The 20241-nt window shown below is 53.4% G+C and overlaps 1 protein-coding gene across 1 annotated transcript in view; it reads right to left on the bottom strand.

The window, feature by feature from the left end:
* Positions 1-20241, bottom strand: part of PYGB (glycogen phosphorylase B) — a 52010-nt gene that overhangs the window by 14897 nt on the left and 16872 nt on the right. Inside the window, exons 3-12 of the mRNA XM_034947581.3 lie at positions 15761-15839; positions 13488-13591; positions 8363-8494; positions 6339-6450; positions 5770-5852; positions 4602-4745; positions 3917-4009; positions 2636-2782; positions 1919-2082; positions 875-989 (exon numbers count right to left, since the gene is read on the bottom strand). Coding sequence (XP_034803472.1) covers positions 875-989; positions 1919-2082; positions 2636-2782; positions 3917-4009; positions 4602-4745; positions 5770-5852; positions 6339-6450; positions 8363-8494; positions 13488-13591; positions 15761-15839 — 1173 coding nt within the window. The remainder of the gene's footprint in view (positions 1-874; positions 990-1918; positions 2083-2635; positions 2783-3916; positions 4010-4601; positions 4746-5769; positions 5853-6338; positions 6451-8362; positions 8495-13487; positions 13592-15760; positions 15840-20241) is intronic.

Raw genomic sequence — 20241 nt, 5'->3', positions numbered from 1 at the left:
GGGTTACCCCAGCAGCCCCTCCTACCTCTTCTGAGAGGGCTCTGCGAGATGGCCCAGTCCCACCAGTTCAAACGTCCACAGGAAACACACGACCCTCCCTCAGCCACCGATCCCAGGGTTCTCTGACATTGAACATCCCATCACCACCCAAAACCCAAAGCCATCCTCCCGCTGCCCTCCACCAGCACCTTCCCTGCCTGCAGCAGGCGGTCCCCTCAAAGCCAGCACCTCACCCAGGTGCTGCCCGCAAACACTCGGCCACCTCTCCTCACTGTGCCCAGGCCCATCTCAGACTGCACAGGAGCCACGCTGCTTTCCAGGTCCCAGGGGCCCATCCCCCAGCACAGGGCATTGAACCAGTTTGCCCCAGAGCGCTGCTCCCTCTCTCTTCATTCCCTCTTCAGACCTCAGCTTTCCTGGGAAGCCTTCCCTGACCATAGCCCCAAGTGGGCGGTCCCACCCTCCCAGCGGCTGGTCCTTGCCTGTAGCGCAGGGCCTGACACCTCAGCACTCATTTCCTCGGGGAGCTCGCATAGGAGCCGACATACAAACAGGAAATAGGTGCCCAGCCTGGCTGGCAGTCAGCTGCCTCTTGCCTCTTTTGCAGTGGCCCCGTGGCTGCACTCAGCCACACCCCAGCCCTCCCTAAAGCTCGGCTTCTGAACTCGCACACAGGACCCGCCAGGCCCAATGGGTGACTGCCCAGCTCAGCGCCCATGTTCAGGGGCTCAGCCCTCATGTCCAGAAGCCTGCAGGTCAACATGTGAGGGACAGACTCCTGCCTACTCAGCAACCGCTCAGCAGGGGCTGATGACATGGCCCGCGGTTCTCAGCCCAGGCATCTCCACAGGCACGGGTGGGGCCTGGGGCTCACCTCCACGATGGTATCGGCCAGCCCCGGGTTGCACAGCAGCAGCCACCGGCGGGGGGTGATGCCATTGGTCTTATTCTGGAACTTCTCTGGCTCCAGTTCATAAAAATCCTTAAAGCTGCAAACACAGAGAACAGGAAACTGTCACAAATGCTGTGCCCTGAACCAGGTGAGCAACAGACCTTAAGGTCCTTTTAAGGAGGTCCCAGGAGCCCTCAAGCTCAGTGGTTCTGTTCTGTTTTGTTTTCTAAGGAGAACAGAGTGACCGCGGCAGCTGCAGGCTCTGGGAGCCATATGAAGGCAGAGCCTGCACCCCGGGGCATCTGTGGCTGGCTGTGCGGTTTGCCCAACCACAACCTTGCAGGCATTAGAGCCTGGCCATTCTCCAGAGCGGTCCGTGCGGAAACAGGTGTCCAAGTCATGACAGCCGAGACCGCAGGACTTCAGGGCTTGAGAAGCTGCGCTCGGTTTCCTCATAGTTACTGGGGAGGGGCCCGACACAGAAGCTTGCTGCGGGGGCCACGCACAGAGCCTGCAGCCCAGCCCCGGGCACAGAAGCCTCCGCTCCCGCTGGCTGCTGCCTGCTCAGTACTCACAGTAGGTGCTCAGCACATGCTACGTGAAAGAGTGGGAGTAATTCCTAGATCACGCCCCACCTAAGAGGGGCAAGAACAAGATCTGACCTAAGAATCCCACCTTCAAGCCCTGTCCAAGCCCTGCCAGCGGCAGGTGGACCAGTGGTGCAGAGCCTCCGACTGGACCCCCAGGAAGGCAGGGGCGCAGGAGAGCAACAGGAGACAAAGCCGTCTCCCCGTTGCCCGCAGAGCCAGATCCCTCCAGAGGCCCCCGTGTGCTGGTCGGTGAACGCACAACAAGGCGTGACCCTGACAGGGTGTTCTGGGCAGCTCTGTCATTCCCATGGAGGCAGGGGCCTAGTGGCACGGGTTGTATGCTGTATAGCTGGGTCCATGTGTTTGGTGGATGGTCCTAGACGCAGGCCTGGGTGTCAGACAGAGCTGGCCCCGCTCGGGCAAGCGCCCCACTCACACCGACTGTTTCACGATCTCCGAGTGGATCCTCGCCACACCATTGACAGCATGGGACCCAATCACACACAGGTGGGCCATGTTGATCCGCTTGCAGTCCCCCTCCTCGATCACAGACATCCTGCGCAGGCGGTCCACATCCCCGGGAAACAGCGCGGCCACGTGCTGGTGCCAAAACACAGAGGCAGGTGGGTGGGCACAGGAGGCCCCACAGAGACCCAGCACTCCCCATGACCAGGAGACACTCCATGACCACCCATGGGAAGCTCTGCTGCCTCCAGGGATGTCCTGGGGCTGCAACAGCCAGACCTCCCTCAAGTGCTCCCAGCCCCAGCAGGCACCTCTGAGGCATCTCACAAGGGCCCAGGCCCAGCTCGAGGAGGAGGCTCTCGCTCACTCAACTCCCCGGCCCAGGAAAGGGCCCAGCCCAAGAAAGGGCCCAGCCCGGCCCAGGGACCCACAGGGCTGCTGTCTGAGGAAGATGGGTCTGAGGGAGAGGACGTGCAATTTAATTTACAAAGAGGAACCTAAGGCTGTGGGCCAGGCGTGGGGATCAGCCAATAGCTCTGCCAAGAGACAGCCCCCAGCCCCAAGCATCCTCTGCTGGACACAGGGTGCCTCGTTCAAGGAGTAAAGCATCTCCTCTCCCAGGCCAGGTGGGGGGCCATTGGCATGGGTGTAGCCGCCACCCTACACGGCCAGCTGGGCCCACACTCACGTCCAGGTGCCGCTGGTTGATGGCATAGATTATCTCCAGGTGCCGCGGCAGCAGCTTCTCAAACATGGACACGGGCCAGCGCTCCAAGGCCTCAGGCAGCACAGTGTGGTTGGTGTACGCACAGGTCTTCTTCGTGATTTCCCAGGCCTAGGCCATTAGAGAATGTTCCCATGTGTTTGTTTAGAAACAAGCAGCTCTCTGGCCAGTTGCCTAGGCAGGGTGAGCGTCCAGGATCCCAGGCAGATGCTGGGTACCCCAGGAAGGGCCACCGTCCCCTCTGCTCTCCAAGGTGGATCTGGAGCCCTCTGAAAGCCTGACACGCAGCCCAGAGCCCTCACTCTGCTGACGCAACCCACTGAAGTGTGACATTATGGTCCAGTGCGTGACACACACACAAATAAGACACACTCGCCTGCTACCTGGAGTCACCTTCACACTCTGCCGTCACTGGTAAACGGACAGACCACTGAGCAGTTTTCTATTTATTTCCACTAAAGTGGCCAGACATGGTGGGGAGGACACTGGTTACTACACAGACCTGCCCTATGCTGGCCAGAACTGGGGTACCCACAACAGGTACAGCCTCACCTGGAGTGCACACACCCCAAGACCAGAGAGGGGCTTGGGTTTCTACAAAACGGAGTTAAAAAAAAATTGTTTTATGGTTTCTTTTGGTTTTATTTTTCTGGGTGTGTGCTGCCACACCTGGCTATTTTTTTTTTTAGAGGTGGTGTCTTGTTGTATTGCCCAGGCTGGTATCTAACTTCCGGCCTCAAGCAACCCTCCTGCCTTGGCTTCCCGAAGCACTAGGATTACGGGTGTGAGTCACCACATTGGCCTGTTTATGGTTCCACATGTTGATTTGGTAACGGTTAGATTAAGAAAATCCTACCACACAAACATATTTAAGTCCAAAATACACTGAATCGCGAGGGCAGGTGCATGAATAGAGCACAGAGCTCTAAACACTTAACGCTTTGGGGAGCTGTCACCAAATTTCAAGATGAGAATGCACCAACGGGAAACCCTGAGAAGTGTCACAGCCCTATCCTTATCATCTCCCCCGCGCCCTGTCCCCCGCACCCTGACCCCATACTCTGGCCCCCCGAACCTCCGTCTCCTGGAACCAGACCCCTCCCACAGCTCGCGTCTCTCCTGGGCATGATGACCACACAGCTCTCCCAAGGCCAGGGAAGAGGCCCCCCAGCTCAGCTCCTTGTAGCCCTGGTCTGCACGGGCTCCAGGCTCTGGGGAGGTGCCGCCCTTTTCCTCCATGCTCACCTTGTCCCAGTCCACCTTCTCCACGTCCACCAGGATCCGCATGAGCTCGGGGATGGAGAGGGCGGGGTGGGTGTCGTTCAGCTGGATGGCCACCTGAAGGTCGCACAAGGGGTGCCATTCAGTCATTTCATCCCATGTGGGCACACACGGTTGTTGGCATACGAAGCTTCCCAACTGAAGGAGCCAGCCCAGCCCACCCCACCCCTGAGAAGCCTGGAGAACAGGGAGGGGTTCTGCGGAGGAAGCAGGGAGGACAGTCGGGCTCGCACTGTGGCAGGTGTGCGCTGTGCCCGATGTGCCTGCTGGTGAGTGCCCTACAGCTGTGTGCTCTGCTGCGGGTATGTGCTGCAGCCAGAGGGGAGGAGCCGTGGCCACCGGGACTGGGGGCTCTCTCACTGGAACTATAGGGCTTTGTTTGGAATAACCGCATTTAGCCTGCCCAGCACATCTGACTGCACAGGAGCCTTTCACCGTGTCCCTTGCTGACCTGACTCCTAACAAGGCCGGTGGCCCTTGTTCTGGAAGGGAGGGCCCAGGTGGGATCCTGGCCCAGAATGACGAGACCCCAAGACAAGGGGCATGTGCCATTCCACTCTAGCCCCTTTTGGGACATGAGAAAGCAACCTCAAGAGCCTGAAGGCGCCCAGCCCCTGGCACTGAGATCCCTCCCAGGGCCACCATGCACCTTGTCTGGGAACGTCTCGAAACAGGTTCTCACAGGGTCCCGGCAGCCGAACTTGGATGACTTGAAGCGGCGGATGATGTCCTGGAGCGTGGCGGCCACCACGAAGTACTCCTGCTTCAGCCGCAGCTCCTTCCCCTCAAAGAACTGCACACAGCAGAGCAAGCTGGAGGGTGCAGGCTGGGGGCACATGCCCCATGACCCAGTCCCAGGGCCATTCTCCTCCCCCAGGAAGCCCAGGTCAGCGACCTGGCTCAAAGGCGCAGGCAGAAGGCCGAGAGGAGCCCAGCCCAGCTGCCTGACACTGGGGCCTGCCTATGTGCCCTCAGGTCACTGAGGAAGGTAACCCCGCCTGTGGGACACACCCCGGGACACAGTGTCCATCCGTCAGGAGAAGTACAGTGCCAGTGCTGCTCAGGAGCTGCACTGTCCAAGCACAGGCCTTCTGGAACATTCTGTACCTGGGGCTTGGGGTCTGCCAACAGTCTCATGGGGACAGGGGAGTGCACTCTTTGATGAGCCTTCCGGCACCCAGGCCTTTGCTCCTGTGTGCACAGGTTACTTTCATAAAACAAAAAGCTCACTTTTAAACATGCTCTGCCCACTAGGGCATCTTCTAAGGACTTGTCAGGCAACAACAACAAAAAGAAAGCCACTGGGCACTAAATGCAGGTGGCAGTGGGGAACATGGCTGCGACACCATCACCTAGTATGGGAAGGGCATGTGCCAAGGACCTTTCAAATGTCCCCAGGCATCAATGCCAAGTAGGCGCTACGGTCCCCCGGACAGACAGATCACCTGCTTGGGGAAGTGGCACTGCAGGCTAGAACAGCACACAGACTGGAGGGCTGACGGGCTGCAGCTGGCCCCAAGGAGCGGCTGTGTGTTTATGAGGGGAGTGGATAAGAGGGGAAGGTGGCAGAGAGTGTCCTCGGAGAGAGGTCCACAGAGCTGCCAAGAGGCACACGAAGAGCCGCTTGGGATTTATGGAGGACAGTGCACCCTCTCCTCCCCAAGGGCATCGTGTGTGCACCTAAGGCGAGAGGGCCACCAGGTGGCTGCTTGCCAAGGCCAACAGCAGGCCCCACTGGGGAGCCTGGCCTGCCAGCCCACCTCTCTATGCCAGAAAGCGATACGGCCTGAACAAGAGTGCCCAGGCCAGCTACTCACGTTATCGTTTGGATACAGGACCCTGGAGATGTTCTCAGCCAAGTTCCGGTCCAGGACCGCCTCGATGTAGTCTCCCACGTTGACTAAGAAGAAATGGAGCGGGGTCAACACACACATGCCTCCTGGCACCAGCACCGCAACCGCTCAGGGGCCTACTTGCAAAGGCCAAGGAAACTCGCTCGAGCACAGGACTCCCCCAGCCGCTGCATTACTTCCCCTCACCCCCACCCCTGGAGGTAAACGTGATCCCTCCTGCAGCTCCCCTATGTACCGCACACAACTCCATCCCCCTCACTCCTCCCCAAGGGCACATGATCTGCACAAGCTGACCCTGGGTGCCCAGGGCCCAGGTGTCTTGGTCGCTCTGCCTGTAGGCCCTTCCCGGGCAGGCCCCACACACAGGTAAGCTGCACCAGCCTCGCTCTTCACTGGGACGCAGGGACACCCTAAAGGAGGGCCGCGCGGCCTCCAGGACAGTGAGCCACAGGGCGCGGTAAAGGCTGTGGGCGAGGGTGTCCGGGACCAGCCACCCACATGGACACAAGGGTGCCAAGAACCACGGAACGTACAGTCCTGCAGCTTGAAGTCGTTGGGAGCCTTGGCGGACCACAGCCGCATGGTGTTGACGGTGTTGTTCTTGTAGCCGGGCACCGGGGTGTCGTAGGGCATGGCCAGCACCACCTGGCCACAAAACGGGTTGCTCAGGACGGAGTGGCAAGGGCCCCCGCCGGCCCCTGCGCCTCTCCCCGGCCCAGCCTCCTCCTGGGCACCTGGCGCCCTGCTGGCCCCCCACCGTCTCCCCCTTCTGCCCAAACACATCCACCCAGCCCGTGCTCGGCACCACAGTCTCCGTCCGCGCCCTCCCCTGTGGTGCCCACATTGTCATCCTGAGAGGACCACCCGCCCCACCACCCTCCCCAGACCAGACCTATCTTCTCACTTCACCTTCCTCAGGAATGGCTTTGACTGAAGAATCATCCCCATCCCGACTCCCTGAGGTGCTGCAGCACCAACCCCCACCTCCCTCCTTACCCTCTGCCCTCCGCGCCTCCCCTCCTCAGTCAACTCTGCTCTAGCAACTCCAACACGCAGATGCTCGCCCCGCAGATCACCTCTCTCAGCTCCACTTGCGGGAAGGTTGCTCCTGCAGCTGCCTTGCCTGCTACCCTCGATGTTCCCAGCCCCCCAGCACAATCCCAGCTGCGCTCCCTCCACACCAGCCTGGCTCCCTCTCTCCTTGACAAGCCCCCAGGTTCCCCTGCATCCAGAGACATCAGCTCCGCTCCCACCAAGGGCAGGAGGGGGCTCACAAAGCTGAGGCTCACCTGTGGTCCCAGCTCCCCGGCAGGCGCACTCAGGGATGCTTGGGTTCATCCCGGCACACACGTGCCTGTGGCACTGCCAGTCAGCTCTGACAGCCACACAGGCGGTGCACCGGGGCCACCAAGACTAAAACCCCAGTATCCCTTTCCCTTCCTCTCTCCTGTCAACCCTTGCCCCTGCCCCACAAGGCGACACCCAAGTGAGCGACAAGTCCCCGCCAAGGCATTCTAGCCCCTTCCATCCTGGCCAGGCCTCGGGGCTAAGCCCATCTTCACAGCCTGCCTGGAATGTCCCGGTTCTCCAGCATCCCCACTCACACTGACATGCTCATCCACAAACACATCTACAGCGCCGGTCCCCTGCCCTGCTTTTGCAAGTTAAATACAACTTTTCAGGGCATTTTCAGCCTCCATGGCATGGCCCCAGCCACTCGAAGCCCATGTATTTGATTTAAAACTGTGTCCTACAAAGTCAGGACAACTCCCTCTACACACCAGTGACCACCCAGCCTCCAGGCTCTCCTGTTATTGCCCGTCCTTCTCCATCACAGGTGGCTGAGTCTCACCAATGCCCCCACGTTCTCCTGCAGCCTCTCCTGCCAGCCCCTGCCCTGCCCCAGTCATCCCGGCTTCCAGCTGCCCTGAGCCTGGACTGGTTGCTCCCTCACGTGGCCTCTGCGTGCCTGGCACCCGTCGCTGCCGAGCACTCTAGGCTCTTGCCCTGATTCCCCATCAGCACCCTGCTGGGCAGGAGGGCCTGGCCCCATCCCCGGATGTCACCCAGGCCTCGCACACACTCCAGGGGCTCTGACAGTTGACGCTTTGAGAGCCATGGGCCACGTATGGCGCCAGGAGGCCAAGCGAGCTTGTCATGTGCTCCACAGAGATAGTGGGAGCTGTTTTCGCCCACCCTGGGGGTCCGTGCCCCCATCCCATCAGAACACCCTCCTGCCTGCCCTTAAGCAGCAGGGTTCTCGTGAGCATCTGGCTGTGAGTGGACACGCCCAGCCCCAACACACAGCTCCTGCCCAGCGGGGCTTCTCCCATGGAGTCTCGCTGCTGTGCTCAGCGCTTCCACTGTTTGGGAAGCTCCCATCAAAGTGTAAGAGACTGGGGAGTGAGGAGAATAAACCTCCCCCGGCTTTTACCTTAAGTCCTCCAGGGAGGCAGCAAGCCCCCCAAGCCAAAAGAAGCTGAGCTGTCTACAAATGAGCCGCAGCAGCCCCCTCACCTGGCTCCAGCCTTGCCTGCAGACATTTCAGCCCAGGTACCTGTGTGTCCAGCCACTTCACGCCGTCGGGGGTGTGCTCCACGCGTCCGTAGAAGTGCACGGGAAGCATATACTCGGGCCGCGCTTTCTCCCAGGGGTTGCCGTAGCGCAGCCAGTCATCGGCCTCCTCTACCTGGAAAGAAGCCAGCTGTGAGGGCACCCCCAGCGCAGATGTCCCAGGCCACCGCCCTGTCCTGGACCCAGCAGACCGTGCGGTCGAGATCACACAGTGCCTGGCACTGAAATTTACCTACAGCCACTTACCAGGTCGGGATTCCCACTTCTGGCGAAGCCCACGTGGGTAAAATGAACACAGTGGACACTAAAGTAACAAACTCAAAATTTAGAAACACGTGCCCAAAAAGAAAGACACTAAGAACCACTGACTGACACATGCTCCGATCTGGATGGAGCTTGAAAAACCTACACTCAGTGAAAGAGGCCAGACAAAAACACCACACATCACACGAGGCTATTTACAGGAAAATGTTCAGAACAAGCACCCGCACAGAGACAGAAAGCGGGTGAGAGGCTGTCAGGGGCTGGGTGTGACTGCAAATTGGTGCAGGGCTTCTTTCTGGAGTGATGAAAATGTTCTCAAGATAGACAGTGGGGACGGTTATCCACCTCTGAATATACTGAAATCGACTCTCTATTTCAATAAAGCTGTTATAGAAGAATCACTAGAAGACATTGCTTTGACGGGGACACACTGGCCAGGCGGAGGCTCACGCCTACAGTCCCAGCACTCTGGGAAGCCAGGGTGGGAGGATTGCTTCAGCCCACAAGGTCGAAGCTGCAGTGAGCTATGACTGTACCACTGCACTCCAGCCTGGGCGACAGGGCAGGACCTATCTCTAAAAAAAAATTATTAAATTAAATTTAAAAAAGAAAGAAAGTGACGCTGCAAATCCGCAAGTGCTGGGGCCAAGTTGGCAGCTGGCAGTGAGGACGCCCTGGATGCACCCAGGAAGACAAGCTGTTCCGGGAGGGCTTCCAAGAAGCAGCTTATTCCCAGAATCTGTGCCCAGTGGCACTCGAGACGAGTAACTACATAAAACCAATCCCCACACTAAAAGCGGCCCTGCAGATTCGAGCCACCCTTGCACAGAAGCACTAGGGGGCTGCTTTACCACCACGTGACAGAGTAACTCCATCTGGTACAGCAGCAAGGGCGGATTCTGAAGTCTCAATTACTAAAACTGAAATGAGATCAAGTCTCTTCTCTTCAGAATGAACAGGCAGCCCTAGTATGCTACACTGAGGGATTTCCTCTTCATGGTTCCTACACAGACGCCAAGAGTCACGAGCAAGACTGTCTGGGCTGTGCTCTTCCGGAGGCCCCTCCGCACAGCAGGCACCTCCCCATGGTACTCCCAGCAAGACCCTTCTGGTGGCGTCTCCTTGTCCGCTGTGAGATTCCCCAACACCAGGGCCTGGCCATCTGCAGAGTTAGTCCAGGAGTCGTCGGCAGAAGCAACAGCTTCCCACATACAAAGGCAGCCTGAGTCTCCCTTGCAGGGCCTCCCTGCCCCCTCGGCCAGGGTGCCAAGCAGGCTGGCCTGCGGCCCCTCTGGCCACATGCTGCTGGCCAACCCTGCCTGTATTTACTTCTTCCATGGCTAAAGCCAACTAAAAACCCACTGAATCTGAACAGTTCCCATGAAAAGGGGATGGGAGGAGGGGTGAGCTTCACTTACTGATCATCCTAAACTATCACACAAAGTTGCAAGAGTTACAGGAACGAGGACCACCAGAAGGAAAAATGTCTCCCTGGTAAAACAAAAACCACCACCAATACCTTCCTGCTGGAAACCCTAACACCAGCTAGGCGAAGGGGAGCCTCTGAGCTTCTGCCTTATAAACCCACACGTGACATGGGGACTGCTGGGGGCCAGAATGAATCAGAGCATCAACACGTGCATGGACTGGACTGCCCTGGAGCTCAGGCACGCGGAGGGCTGGGGCAGAGCTGTCCGGAGGCAGTGGAGAAAGGCGCCTTTCTAAGGTTGCAGAGGGCATCTCCACAAATCAAGCAATGGATCCGAGTCCGTTTTAGGTTACTTTTAGCCATTTCTTTTCTTTACCAACATTTTATTATGAGCGTTTTCAAACATGCAGAAACATTATGCACCCACACCTAGGTGCTGTAAATGGTCTGTTGTTTCTCCGTCCACCAATCCATTGATTTTGGGTTGCATTTAAAGCAAGCTGCAGATATGAGTCCACATTCCCACTAAACACATGGCTGTGCGTGTCATGGACAGCAGCTCCTTGCGTTTATGTTTTGGGTTAATTTCTCTATGGTGAGATACATGAGTCTTACAGACGCCATGGATGAGCCCTGGAGGCTGCACCTGCCATTGAGGCCCAACCCCCCTTGCCACTCCCGCCCCAGGGATATCTCTACTACCCGTCATGCACACATTCATTGGGGTTGTACACTCTGATGCTACAAATCTTTTGATTCTAATCCCAGACCAGCTTTATTTGTGACTTTTAGGCCCCAAATGATATTAAATAAACCATTTTCTAACCGAATGGAATAGTGGTGACTTTCATTCTGAGGCACATGGGAAGGGAGCTGCTCGCCAGGGAGGAGGAGGTTGCATTTTAAGACCACGCCCTCCTCCCGGCCATGGTCTCAACCATCTCACTTAGCTGTAGTGTGAGGCTTCAAGATCGAGGCTCACTCCTTCCAAGGGCCACTGTACTATGCAGAGTCCAGCCTCTAACCCCAAGGACACTGTCCCCTCACTGGGGTCAGGGAGTGAAGGGAGAAGGTGGGAGCAAAAGCTACAACTGCTCTTCTAACTACTTAGGGCCAACATCCCACTGAGGCTGACCCCAAAAGTACAACCCTGCACTCTGCATTTTGGTGCAGAGGGTCACCAGAGTGACCCTCACTGCCCGGCTGCTACTGGCCCTGTCTGGGAGCTGCTGTAAGGCTCACCCAGGATTCTGTGTCCTGCACGCCCCAACTTCCCTGTCACCAGGCAGAGGCAGCTGGCAAAAAGCTCACACAGGGCCCAGGCTCTCCCAGGCCATGTGGACCAAGAAGCCGGAGCAAGGGAGCTACCCTGACCTGCTCCACATTGCCCTGGCCGGCCTGCAGTCCCCCGGCAGGGGCGTGGGAAGTATAAAAAGACAAACTGCAAGTGCTGCCATTTTATTGTGTGAACGAGAGCTGGAAACCAATGAAGAAATGAAATCTCCATCTCCCTCTCCCCCTCCCCCTCCCCGTCTCCGTCTCCCCCCAGTCTCCCTCTCCCTCTCTTGCCATGGTCTCCCTCTGATGCCCCGCCGAAGCTGGACTGTAATGCTGCCATCTCGGCTCACTGCAACCTCCCTGCCTGATTCTCCTGCCTCAGCCTGCCGAGTGCCTGCGATTGCAGGCGTGCGCTGCCACGCCTGACTGGTTTTCGTATTTTTTTGGTGGAGACAGGGTTTCGCTGTGTTGGCCGGGCTGGTCTCCAGCTCCTAACCGCGAGTGATCCGCCAGCCTCGGCCTCCCGAGGTGCCGGGATGGCAGACGGAGTTGCGTTCACTCAGTGCTCAATGGTGCCCAGGCTGGAGTGCAGTGGCGTGATCTCGGCTCCCTACAACCTCCACCTCCCAGCTGCCTGCCTTGGCCCCCCAAAGTGCCGAGATTGCAGCCTCTGCCCGGCCGCCACCCCGTCTGGGAAGTGAGGAGCGTCTCCGCCTGGCCGCCCATCGTCTGGGATGTGAGGAGCCCCTCTGCCTGGCTGCCCAGTCTGGGAAGTGAGGAGCGTCTCTGCCTGGCCGCCCATCGTCTGGGATGTGAGGAGCCTCTCTGCCTGGCTGCCCAGTCTGGAAAGTGAGGAGCGTCTCTGTCCGGCTGCCATCCCATCTAGGAAGTGAGGAGCGTCTCTGCCCGGCCGCCCATCGTCTGAGATGTGGGGAGCGCCTCTGCCCTGCTGCCCCGTCTGGGATGTGAGGAGCGTCTCTGCCCGGCCGCCCCGTCTGAGAAGTGAGGAGACCCTCTGCCTGGCAACCGCCCTGTCTGAGAAGTGAGAAGCCCCTCCGCCCGGCAGCCACCCCGTCTGAGAAGTGAGGAGCCCCTCCGCCCGGCAGCCACCCCGTCTGGGAAGTGAGGAGCGTCTCCGCCCGGCAGCCACCCCGTCCGGGAGGGAGGTGAGGGGGTCAGCCCCCCGCCTGGCCAGCCGCCCCATCCGGGAGGTGAGGGGCGCCTCTGCCTGGCCGCCCCTACTGGGAAGTGAGGAGCCCCTCTGCCCGGCCAGCCGCCCCATCCGGGAAGGAGGTGGGGGGGTCAGCCCCCCACCCGGCCAGCCGCCTCGTCCGGGAGGGAGGTGGGGGGGTCAGCCCCCCGCCCGGCCAGCCGCCCTGTCCGGGAGGTGAGGGGCACCTCTGCCCGGCCGCCCCTACTGGGAAGTGAGGAGCCCCTCTGCCCGGCCAGCCGCCCTGTCCAGGAGGGAGGTGGGGGGGTCAGCCCCCCGCCCAGCCAGCCACCCCGTCCGGGAGGTGAGGGGCGCCTCTGCCCGGCCGCCCCTACTAGGAAGTGAGGAGCCCCTCTGCCCGGCCACCACCCCGTCTGGGAGGTGTACTCAACAGCTCATTGAGAACAGGCCATGATGACAATGGCGGTTTTGTGGAATAGAAAGGGGGGAAAGGTGGGGAAAAGATTGAGAAATCGGATGGTTGCCGTGTCTGTGTAGAAAGAGGTAGACATGGGAGACTTTTCATTTTGTTCTGTACTAAGAAAAATTCTTCTGCCTTGGGATCCTGTTGATCTGTGACCTTACCCCCAACCCTGTGCTCTCTGAAACATGTGCTATGTCCACTCAGGGTTGAATGGATTAAGGGTGGTGCAAGATGTGCTTTGTTAAACAGATGCTTGAAGGCAGCATGCTCGTTAAGAGTCATCGCCACTCCCTAATCTCAAGTACCCAGGGACACAAACACTGCGGAAGGCCGCAGGGTCCTCTGCCTAGGAAAACCAGAGACCTTTGTTCACTTGTTTATCTGCTGACCTTCCCTCCACTATTGTCCTGTGACCCTGCCAAATCCCCCTCTGCGAGAAACACCCAAGAATGATCAATAAAAAAAAAAAAAAAAAAAAAAAAAAGAAATGAAATCTCACCCACCTGCCAGCCATTGACAATCTTCTGGTTAAAAATCCCAAATTCATAGCGGATTCCATAGCCATATGCTGCCAGGCCCAAGGTAGCCATTGAGTCAAGGAAACACGCTGAAAAAATCAATCACAGATCAGTCAGAATCGAAGGCACGGCACCAAGATCCCATGCGGAGGCAGCCCACAGGGCGCAAGGCAGAAATTCAGAGGGGATCACACTGACTTCAGGCTTCACTGAGAGGAAAACTGGAGCCCTCAGCCTCTCCATGAGAGCCTGGGGCCACACGCAGAAGACATCAACGTGGTGGCTACTCGAAGGGCGTGGGAGGATGGGGGGGATGAAGAATCCTAGAGAACTCGGCCAGGCCTGGAACCTCTCCAAGCACGAAGCCCCCCACTGCCCCACTCTCAGACATCCCAGTTGAGGCTGAGGCCTTGCCAATCCCTTGCACGTTCCACTGAAACCCAGGCTGTTCTGACAGCAGGGACACATCAACACGTCAAGCCTCACCCTACTCCTGAGTGAAGCCGGCACAGCAGTGGCAGCTGGCCGCATATAAATCAATGTCCACCTGTGCAAACACCGCAGTACCAGGGGCCCCAAGGCGCTATAGCACATGTCATTAAATCCAGCCCTTGTTCCAATCAAAACGTCTTGAAAGAAAAACAAAACAAAACAATGTTTTGAATAAAGATTTAGAGGCCAGGAGTGGTGGCTCACACCTGTGATCCCAGCACTTTGGGAAGCCGAGGTGGGAGGATCGCTTGAGTCCAGGAGTTTGAGACCAGCCTGGGCAACATAGTGAGACCCTGTCTCTATAAAAAAATACAATTAGCTGTGCATAGTGACGCATGCCTGTGGTCCCAGCTACTCGGGAGGCTGGGGTTGGGGGATTGCTTGAGCCCAAGAGGTTGAGGCTGCAGTGAGCCAAGATTGTGCCAGTGCACTCCAGCCTGGGCACAGTGAGATGCAACCTTATTAAAACTTCAGGATTGGCTGGGTGTGGTGGCTCATGCCTGTAATCCCAACACTTTAGGAGGCTGAGGTGGGCAGATCACGAGGTCAGGAGATTGAGACCATCCTGGCTAATACGGTGAAACCCCGTCTCTACTAAAAATACAAAAAATTAGCCAGGCATGGTGGCGGGCACCTGTAGTCCCAGCTACTTGGGGAGGCTGAGGCAGAATGGCGTGAAACCAGGAGGCGGAGCTTGCAGTGAGCCGAGATCGCCCACTGCACTCCAGCCTGGCCGATGGAGTGAGACTCCATCTCAAAAAAAAACAAAAACAAAAACAAAAAAACTTCAGGATTAAAAAAATCAAAAACACACCCACCTGGAACACTAGTAACTAAAATAAAATGCCCAATCCAGGGAACACACAGATGCCTGTCAGGCCCTCTGCTGAGGGAGAGGGATGATGGAGCCTCGCGGACTCTTGTTCTGGGGACTCGCCTGCAGCAGGGAAGCACATCAAGCCATGGCGGGCTCAGTGCTGCCTGGGTCTGTGGGTACAGGACCCTGTGGGCAGAAGGCAAAGGCTCTACTCATATCTGGCCATGGAGAAGGATGGAGGGAGAAGGCAAGGGGCAGGCAAGGTGACTGGGAAAGCCCAAGGACCTGGAACACCCCAAAAGGAAGCAGGTCTCGGGGCCGGGGAGGGAGCAGTCCATAGTCTCCAGCTTGGAGGTGAGACGTGCGGTGAATGGCCACCCCTGGGGCTGTCAGGAGATGGGGACAAAAGAGGCTGGAGATTCCCTTGAGCGTAGGAAGCCCAGTTTTGCATTTGATGAAAAGGGACCTCACAGGAAGACGGTCGTGACCCATCACATGTCACAAAGGCCGGGAGGTGGAGAGGGCTGAAGACCCTCAAAGCCCTGTTATTTCAAGGCAATCTGCTGACTGTATCAGAGTTGAAACTGCCTGCTGCAAGCAGGGCCACGTTCAGAAATCATCTTTCCATCCTTTGGGCTGTCTGCCAATCACTGGCTCTTGTGCCCTGGAAAGTGGTCAGCATTATCGGGAGCCCCTCCCAACACCAGCTTACTCCATGCTGGCAAGATTGGTCTTCGTGATAATGATGACACGTCCCTTGTGTGAAAGAAAACATACATTTTCCCCCTTTCCCCCCAATAGTGGCAAGATTTCAATCTGAAGAACACACTGGCCCATCCATTCAAAGCCAATTTACCCTGAGGCCAATTTACCTGACCCTGGCCTCACCACGTGGCCTCCAACCAAGCCAACGGGTCCGAGAGAGCTCCTCCTGGATGGGGCAACTTACCTGCCAGCCTCCCCAGGCCTCCATTCCCAAGGCCAGCATCTTCTTCTATCTCCTCGAGTTCCTCCAAGTCTAACCCCAACTGCAAACAAAAACACAGGCAGCATTTTAATGTTACTCAATATTTTCCCTTGAATGACAGGCTGAAAGATGTGTAAGTCTTGTGAGCTTACGCTAAAAGTTAGAGTCTGGGTTCTGTTAGACTTGAAAATCCAATGTTAAAATTTGATGTTAAATCAATGCATGGAAATGAAAGTTTCCAAATATTTCAAAAACATTTATTGCCAGGTAGTTAACCTATTAACAGTGAACAAATTATAACATGTATCCTAAAAATGAAACCAATGGTTCTGTCATTCTCTAATTTCACATGGGCTAAAGATATTTACGTGACATATTTTTAAACTAAAACCTAAAAGCACTTTCCCTGTGGTGATTCCAATTGTATTCAAACAATGTCATGCTAAAAATTAGAGAAAAAGCAATAAAATCACGATTGACACTTAAAGCCATTCCAGAAGCCGAACTCAGTACTCTCATTATGGCATATGGATAAATATTCCATTAATCTGGCTTTAGTGCACGAACTTGACAAATTGCTCACATTACCTGGACTGGTAGACTTTAAACTTTTTGGTCTCAGAAGGATCCAAAGAGCTTTTGTTGATTTGAATTACATATATTGATATTTATCAAATTACAAATTAAAATGCAGACCTTTTTAAAGTATACATATGAATTCATTTAAAAATAATAAACCCAATACATGTTAACATAAACAACAAAGTTTAATTAAAAAAAAAAAAGGACATTTTTGAAACCAAAAAAATATCCATTGAGAAGAGTGGTAGTATTTTAAATAACAACAGCAAAGTTACAAATGATTTAGTATACACTAAGTCAACTGAATGATATTGACACATACAGTAATTTGATTCAGGGTAAAATTTCAAATTACTGTGACTTGAACTTAATTCCTAAAGCAATTTCAAAGGGTACATTCCACCAACAATACTTTGGATATAGGGAGGGGGGTGCTAGGATTTACTCAATAATGCATTACTGGCTCAAAGTTAAGAAATAAGTTTAACTACAACATAACCAACCAGAAAACTTCTAAGTTTATGGTCTAAACTTAACCAACCATAAAACCTCTTGTTCATAAAAAATCTATTAAATTCAAAAATCCATTAAATTTTTAAAAAATCTCTACATATTTTTCTAAAGATAGGCTACGAGTCAACATAATCAAAGATGTTTAGTTCCTTCCTGTTTTTAAATTGAGTGCCTACAGCACACTCATCCTACCTAGGAGGGCAAATGTCACCTTGATTTTGTGAGCATTCGAGAAAGACATAAAAAGGCTGGGTGCGGTGGCTCAAGCCTGTCATCCCAACACTTTAGGAAGCCAAGGTGGGAGGATCGTTTGAGCTTAGAAGTTCAAGACCAGCCTGGGCAACATAATGAGATGTCTCTACTAAAAATAAAAAATAAATTAGCTGGGTACGGTGGTGCACGCCTACAGTCCCAGCTACTCGGGAGGCTGAGGCGGAAGGATGGCTTGAGCCCGGGAGGTTGAGGCTACAGTGAGCCGTGATTATATCACTGCACTCCAGCCTGGGTGACAGAGCAAGACCCTGTCTCAACAACAACAACGACACAAAAAGTAGCTGACAAAGTCCAAAACTCTGCTGCAGTGGGCTTCTGAACTGAAGACAGAAAAAGAGCACTGCAGTACACCCAATAACCTTTATCTCTTTATTGAGATATAATTCATTAACCATAAAATTCGCCTTTTAGAAGTGTATGTTCACAGAGTTGTGCAACCATCACCACTAATTCCAAACCATCATACCAAAAAGCAGCCCCGTGCCCATCAGCAGTCATAACCTATTTCCCCTGCCTCTGTCAATCACTGATCTACTCTCCATCTCTATGGATCTACCTATTTTGGATATTTCATGGCTTCTTCCAATAAGCATGTTTTCAAGCTTCATCCATGTTGTGCCATGTGTCAGCCCTTCCCGTCTTTGTACTGCTGTATACTATTCCATTGTATGGCTAAGCCCACATTTTGTTTACCTACCCTATCAATTGATAAACATTTGGATGTTTCCACTTTTGGCTGTTATGAATAATGCTGCTGTGAAATTCATATACAGTTTTTCATGTAGACATATGTTTTCATTTCTCTGAGGCCTGTACCATGGAATGGAATTGCTAGGCTACATGAGAATTCTATGCTTAACTTTTTTAGTAACTGGCAGACTATTTTCCAAAGTGACTGCAAGATTTGACAGTCACACCAACTGCTCTATATCCTCACCAACACTTGTTCTCTGTGTTTATGATTATAGCCATTCTTGTGGGAATACAGCGGCGTCTCATTGTGGTTTTGATTTGCATTTCCCTCATAGCTAATCACATTTAGCATCTTTTTGTGCTATGTGGATATCATCTTTGGAGAAACATCCAAGTCTTTTTGTCCATTTTTCAATTGGGTTGTCTTTTTGTGGTTGTCAGAGTTCTTTACATATATTCTGGATACTAGACTCTTATCAGATTTAGGATTTATAAATATTTTCTCTCATTTTGTAGTTGTCTTTATTTAATGCACAAAAGTTTTTAATTTTGATGAAGTCCAATGTATCTATTTTTTCTTTCGTTGCTTGGGTTTTTGGTGTCATATCTAAGAAATCATTCTAATCCAAGGTCATGAAGATTGATCCCTATATATTTTTCTAAAAGTTGTATTCTTTTAGCTCTTACATTTAGGTCTTTGAGCCATTTTGAGCTAATTTTTGTATGTAATGTGAGGTAGGGGTTCGATTTCATTTATTTGCATGTAGATATCCAAATATCCCAATACCATTTGTTGAAAAGACATCGTTCTCCACTGAATTTTTTGGTACCTATTTCCTTTTAAAAAAAATCAATTGATCTATATGACACCAAACTTACAGGCAACAAAAGGAAAAATAGACAAACTAGACTTCATAAAAATTAAAAACTTTTGTGAATCAAAAGATACTATCAGCCAGGTGCGGTGGCACACGCCTGAAATCCCAGCACTTTGGGAGGCCAAGGCGGGCAGATCACTTGAGGTCAGGAGTTTGAGAACAGCCTGACCAACATGGTGAAACCTCATCTTTATATATAGAGTAATATAATATATACTATCAACACAGTAAAAAGACAAGCCATAGAATGGGAGAAAATATCCACAAATCACATATCTGATAAGCTATTAATATCTAGGACAAATAGAGAATTCTTAAAATTCAACAACAAAAATCAGCCGGGCACGGTGGCTCACGCCTGTAATCCCAGCACTTTGGAAGGCCAAGGCGGGTGGATCACAAGGTCAGGAGATCAAGACCATCCTGGCTAACATGGTGAAACCCTGTCTCTACTAAAAATACAAAAAAATTAGCCGGGCATGGTGGCAGGTGCCTGCAGTCCCAGCTACTCGGGAGACTGAGGTAAGAGAATGGTGTGAACCCGGGAGGTGAAGCCTGCAGTGAGCCGAGATCATGCCACTGCCCTCCAGCCTGGGCGACAGAGCAAGACTCCATTTCAAAAAAAAAAAAAAAAAAAAATTCAACAACAAAAAAACAAACAACCTGATTTAAAATGAGTAAATGAATTGAATAGGCTTTTCTTCAAACAAGATATACAAATGGCCCCCAAGCACGTGAAAAGATGCTCAGCATCATTAGTTATCAGGAACATGCAAATAAAAACTATAACATACCATTTTACACCCATTTAGAATGACTACTGTCAAAAAACAGAAAAGAAGCATTGGTGAGGATGTAGAGAAACTGGAACTCTTGTGTCCTTTTGGTAGGAATGTAAAATGGTGCTACTGCTGTGGAAAACATTTTGGTGGTTCCAAAAAAAATTAAGAATGGAACTGCCATATGATCCAGCAATTCCATTTCTAGTTATCTCAGCTTTCTACATATGGCTAGCCAGTTTTCCCAGCACCATTTATTAAATAGGGACTCCTTTCCCCATTGCTTGCTTTTGTCAGGTTTGTCAAAGATCAGATGGTTGTAGATGTGTGGTATTATTTCTGAGGGCTCTACTCTGTTCCATTGGTCTATATCTCTGTTTTGGTACCAGTACCATGCTGTTTTGGTTACTGTAGCCTTGTAGTACAGTTTGAAGTCAGGTAGCGTGATGCCTCCAGCTTTCTTCTTTTGGCTTAGGATTGTCTTGGCAATGCGGGCTCTTTTTTGGTTCCATATGAACTTTAAAGTAGTTTTTTCCAGTTCTGTGAAGAAAGTCATTGGTAGCTTGATGGGGATGGCATTGAATCTATAAATTACCTTGGGCAGTATGACCATTTTCAAGATATTGATTCTTCCTATCCATGAGCATGGAATGTTCTTCCATTTGTTTGTGTCGTCCTTTATTTCCCTGAACAGTGGTTTGTAGTTCTCCTTGAAGAGGTCCTTCACATCCCTTCTAAGTTGGAT

Source organism: Pan paniscus, chromosome 21 (genome assembly GCF_029289425.2).
Source record: "Pan paniscus chromosome 21, NHGRI_mPanPan1-v2.0_pri, whole genome shotgun sequence".
Lineage (NCBI taxonomy): Eukaryota > Metazoa > Chordata > Mammalia > Primates > Hominidae > Pan > Pan paniscus.
This window is presented reverse-complemented; position numbering and strand designations above follow the sequence as displayed.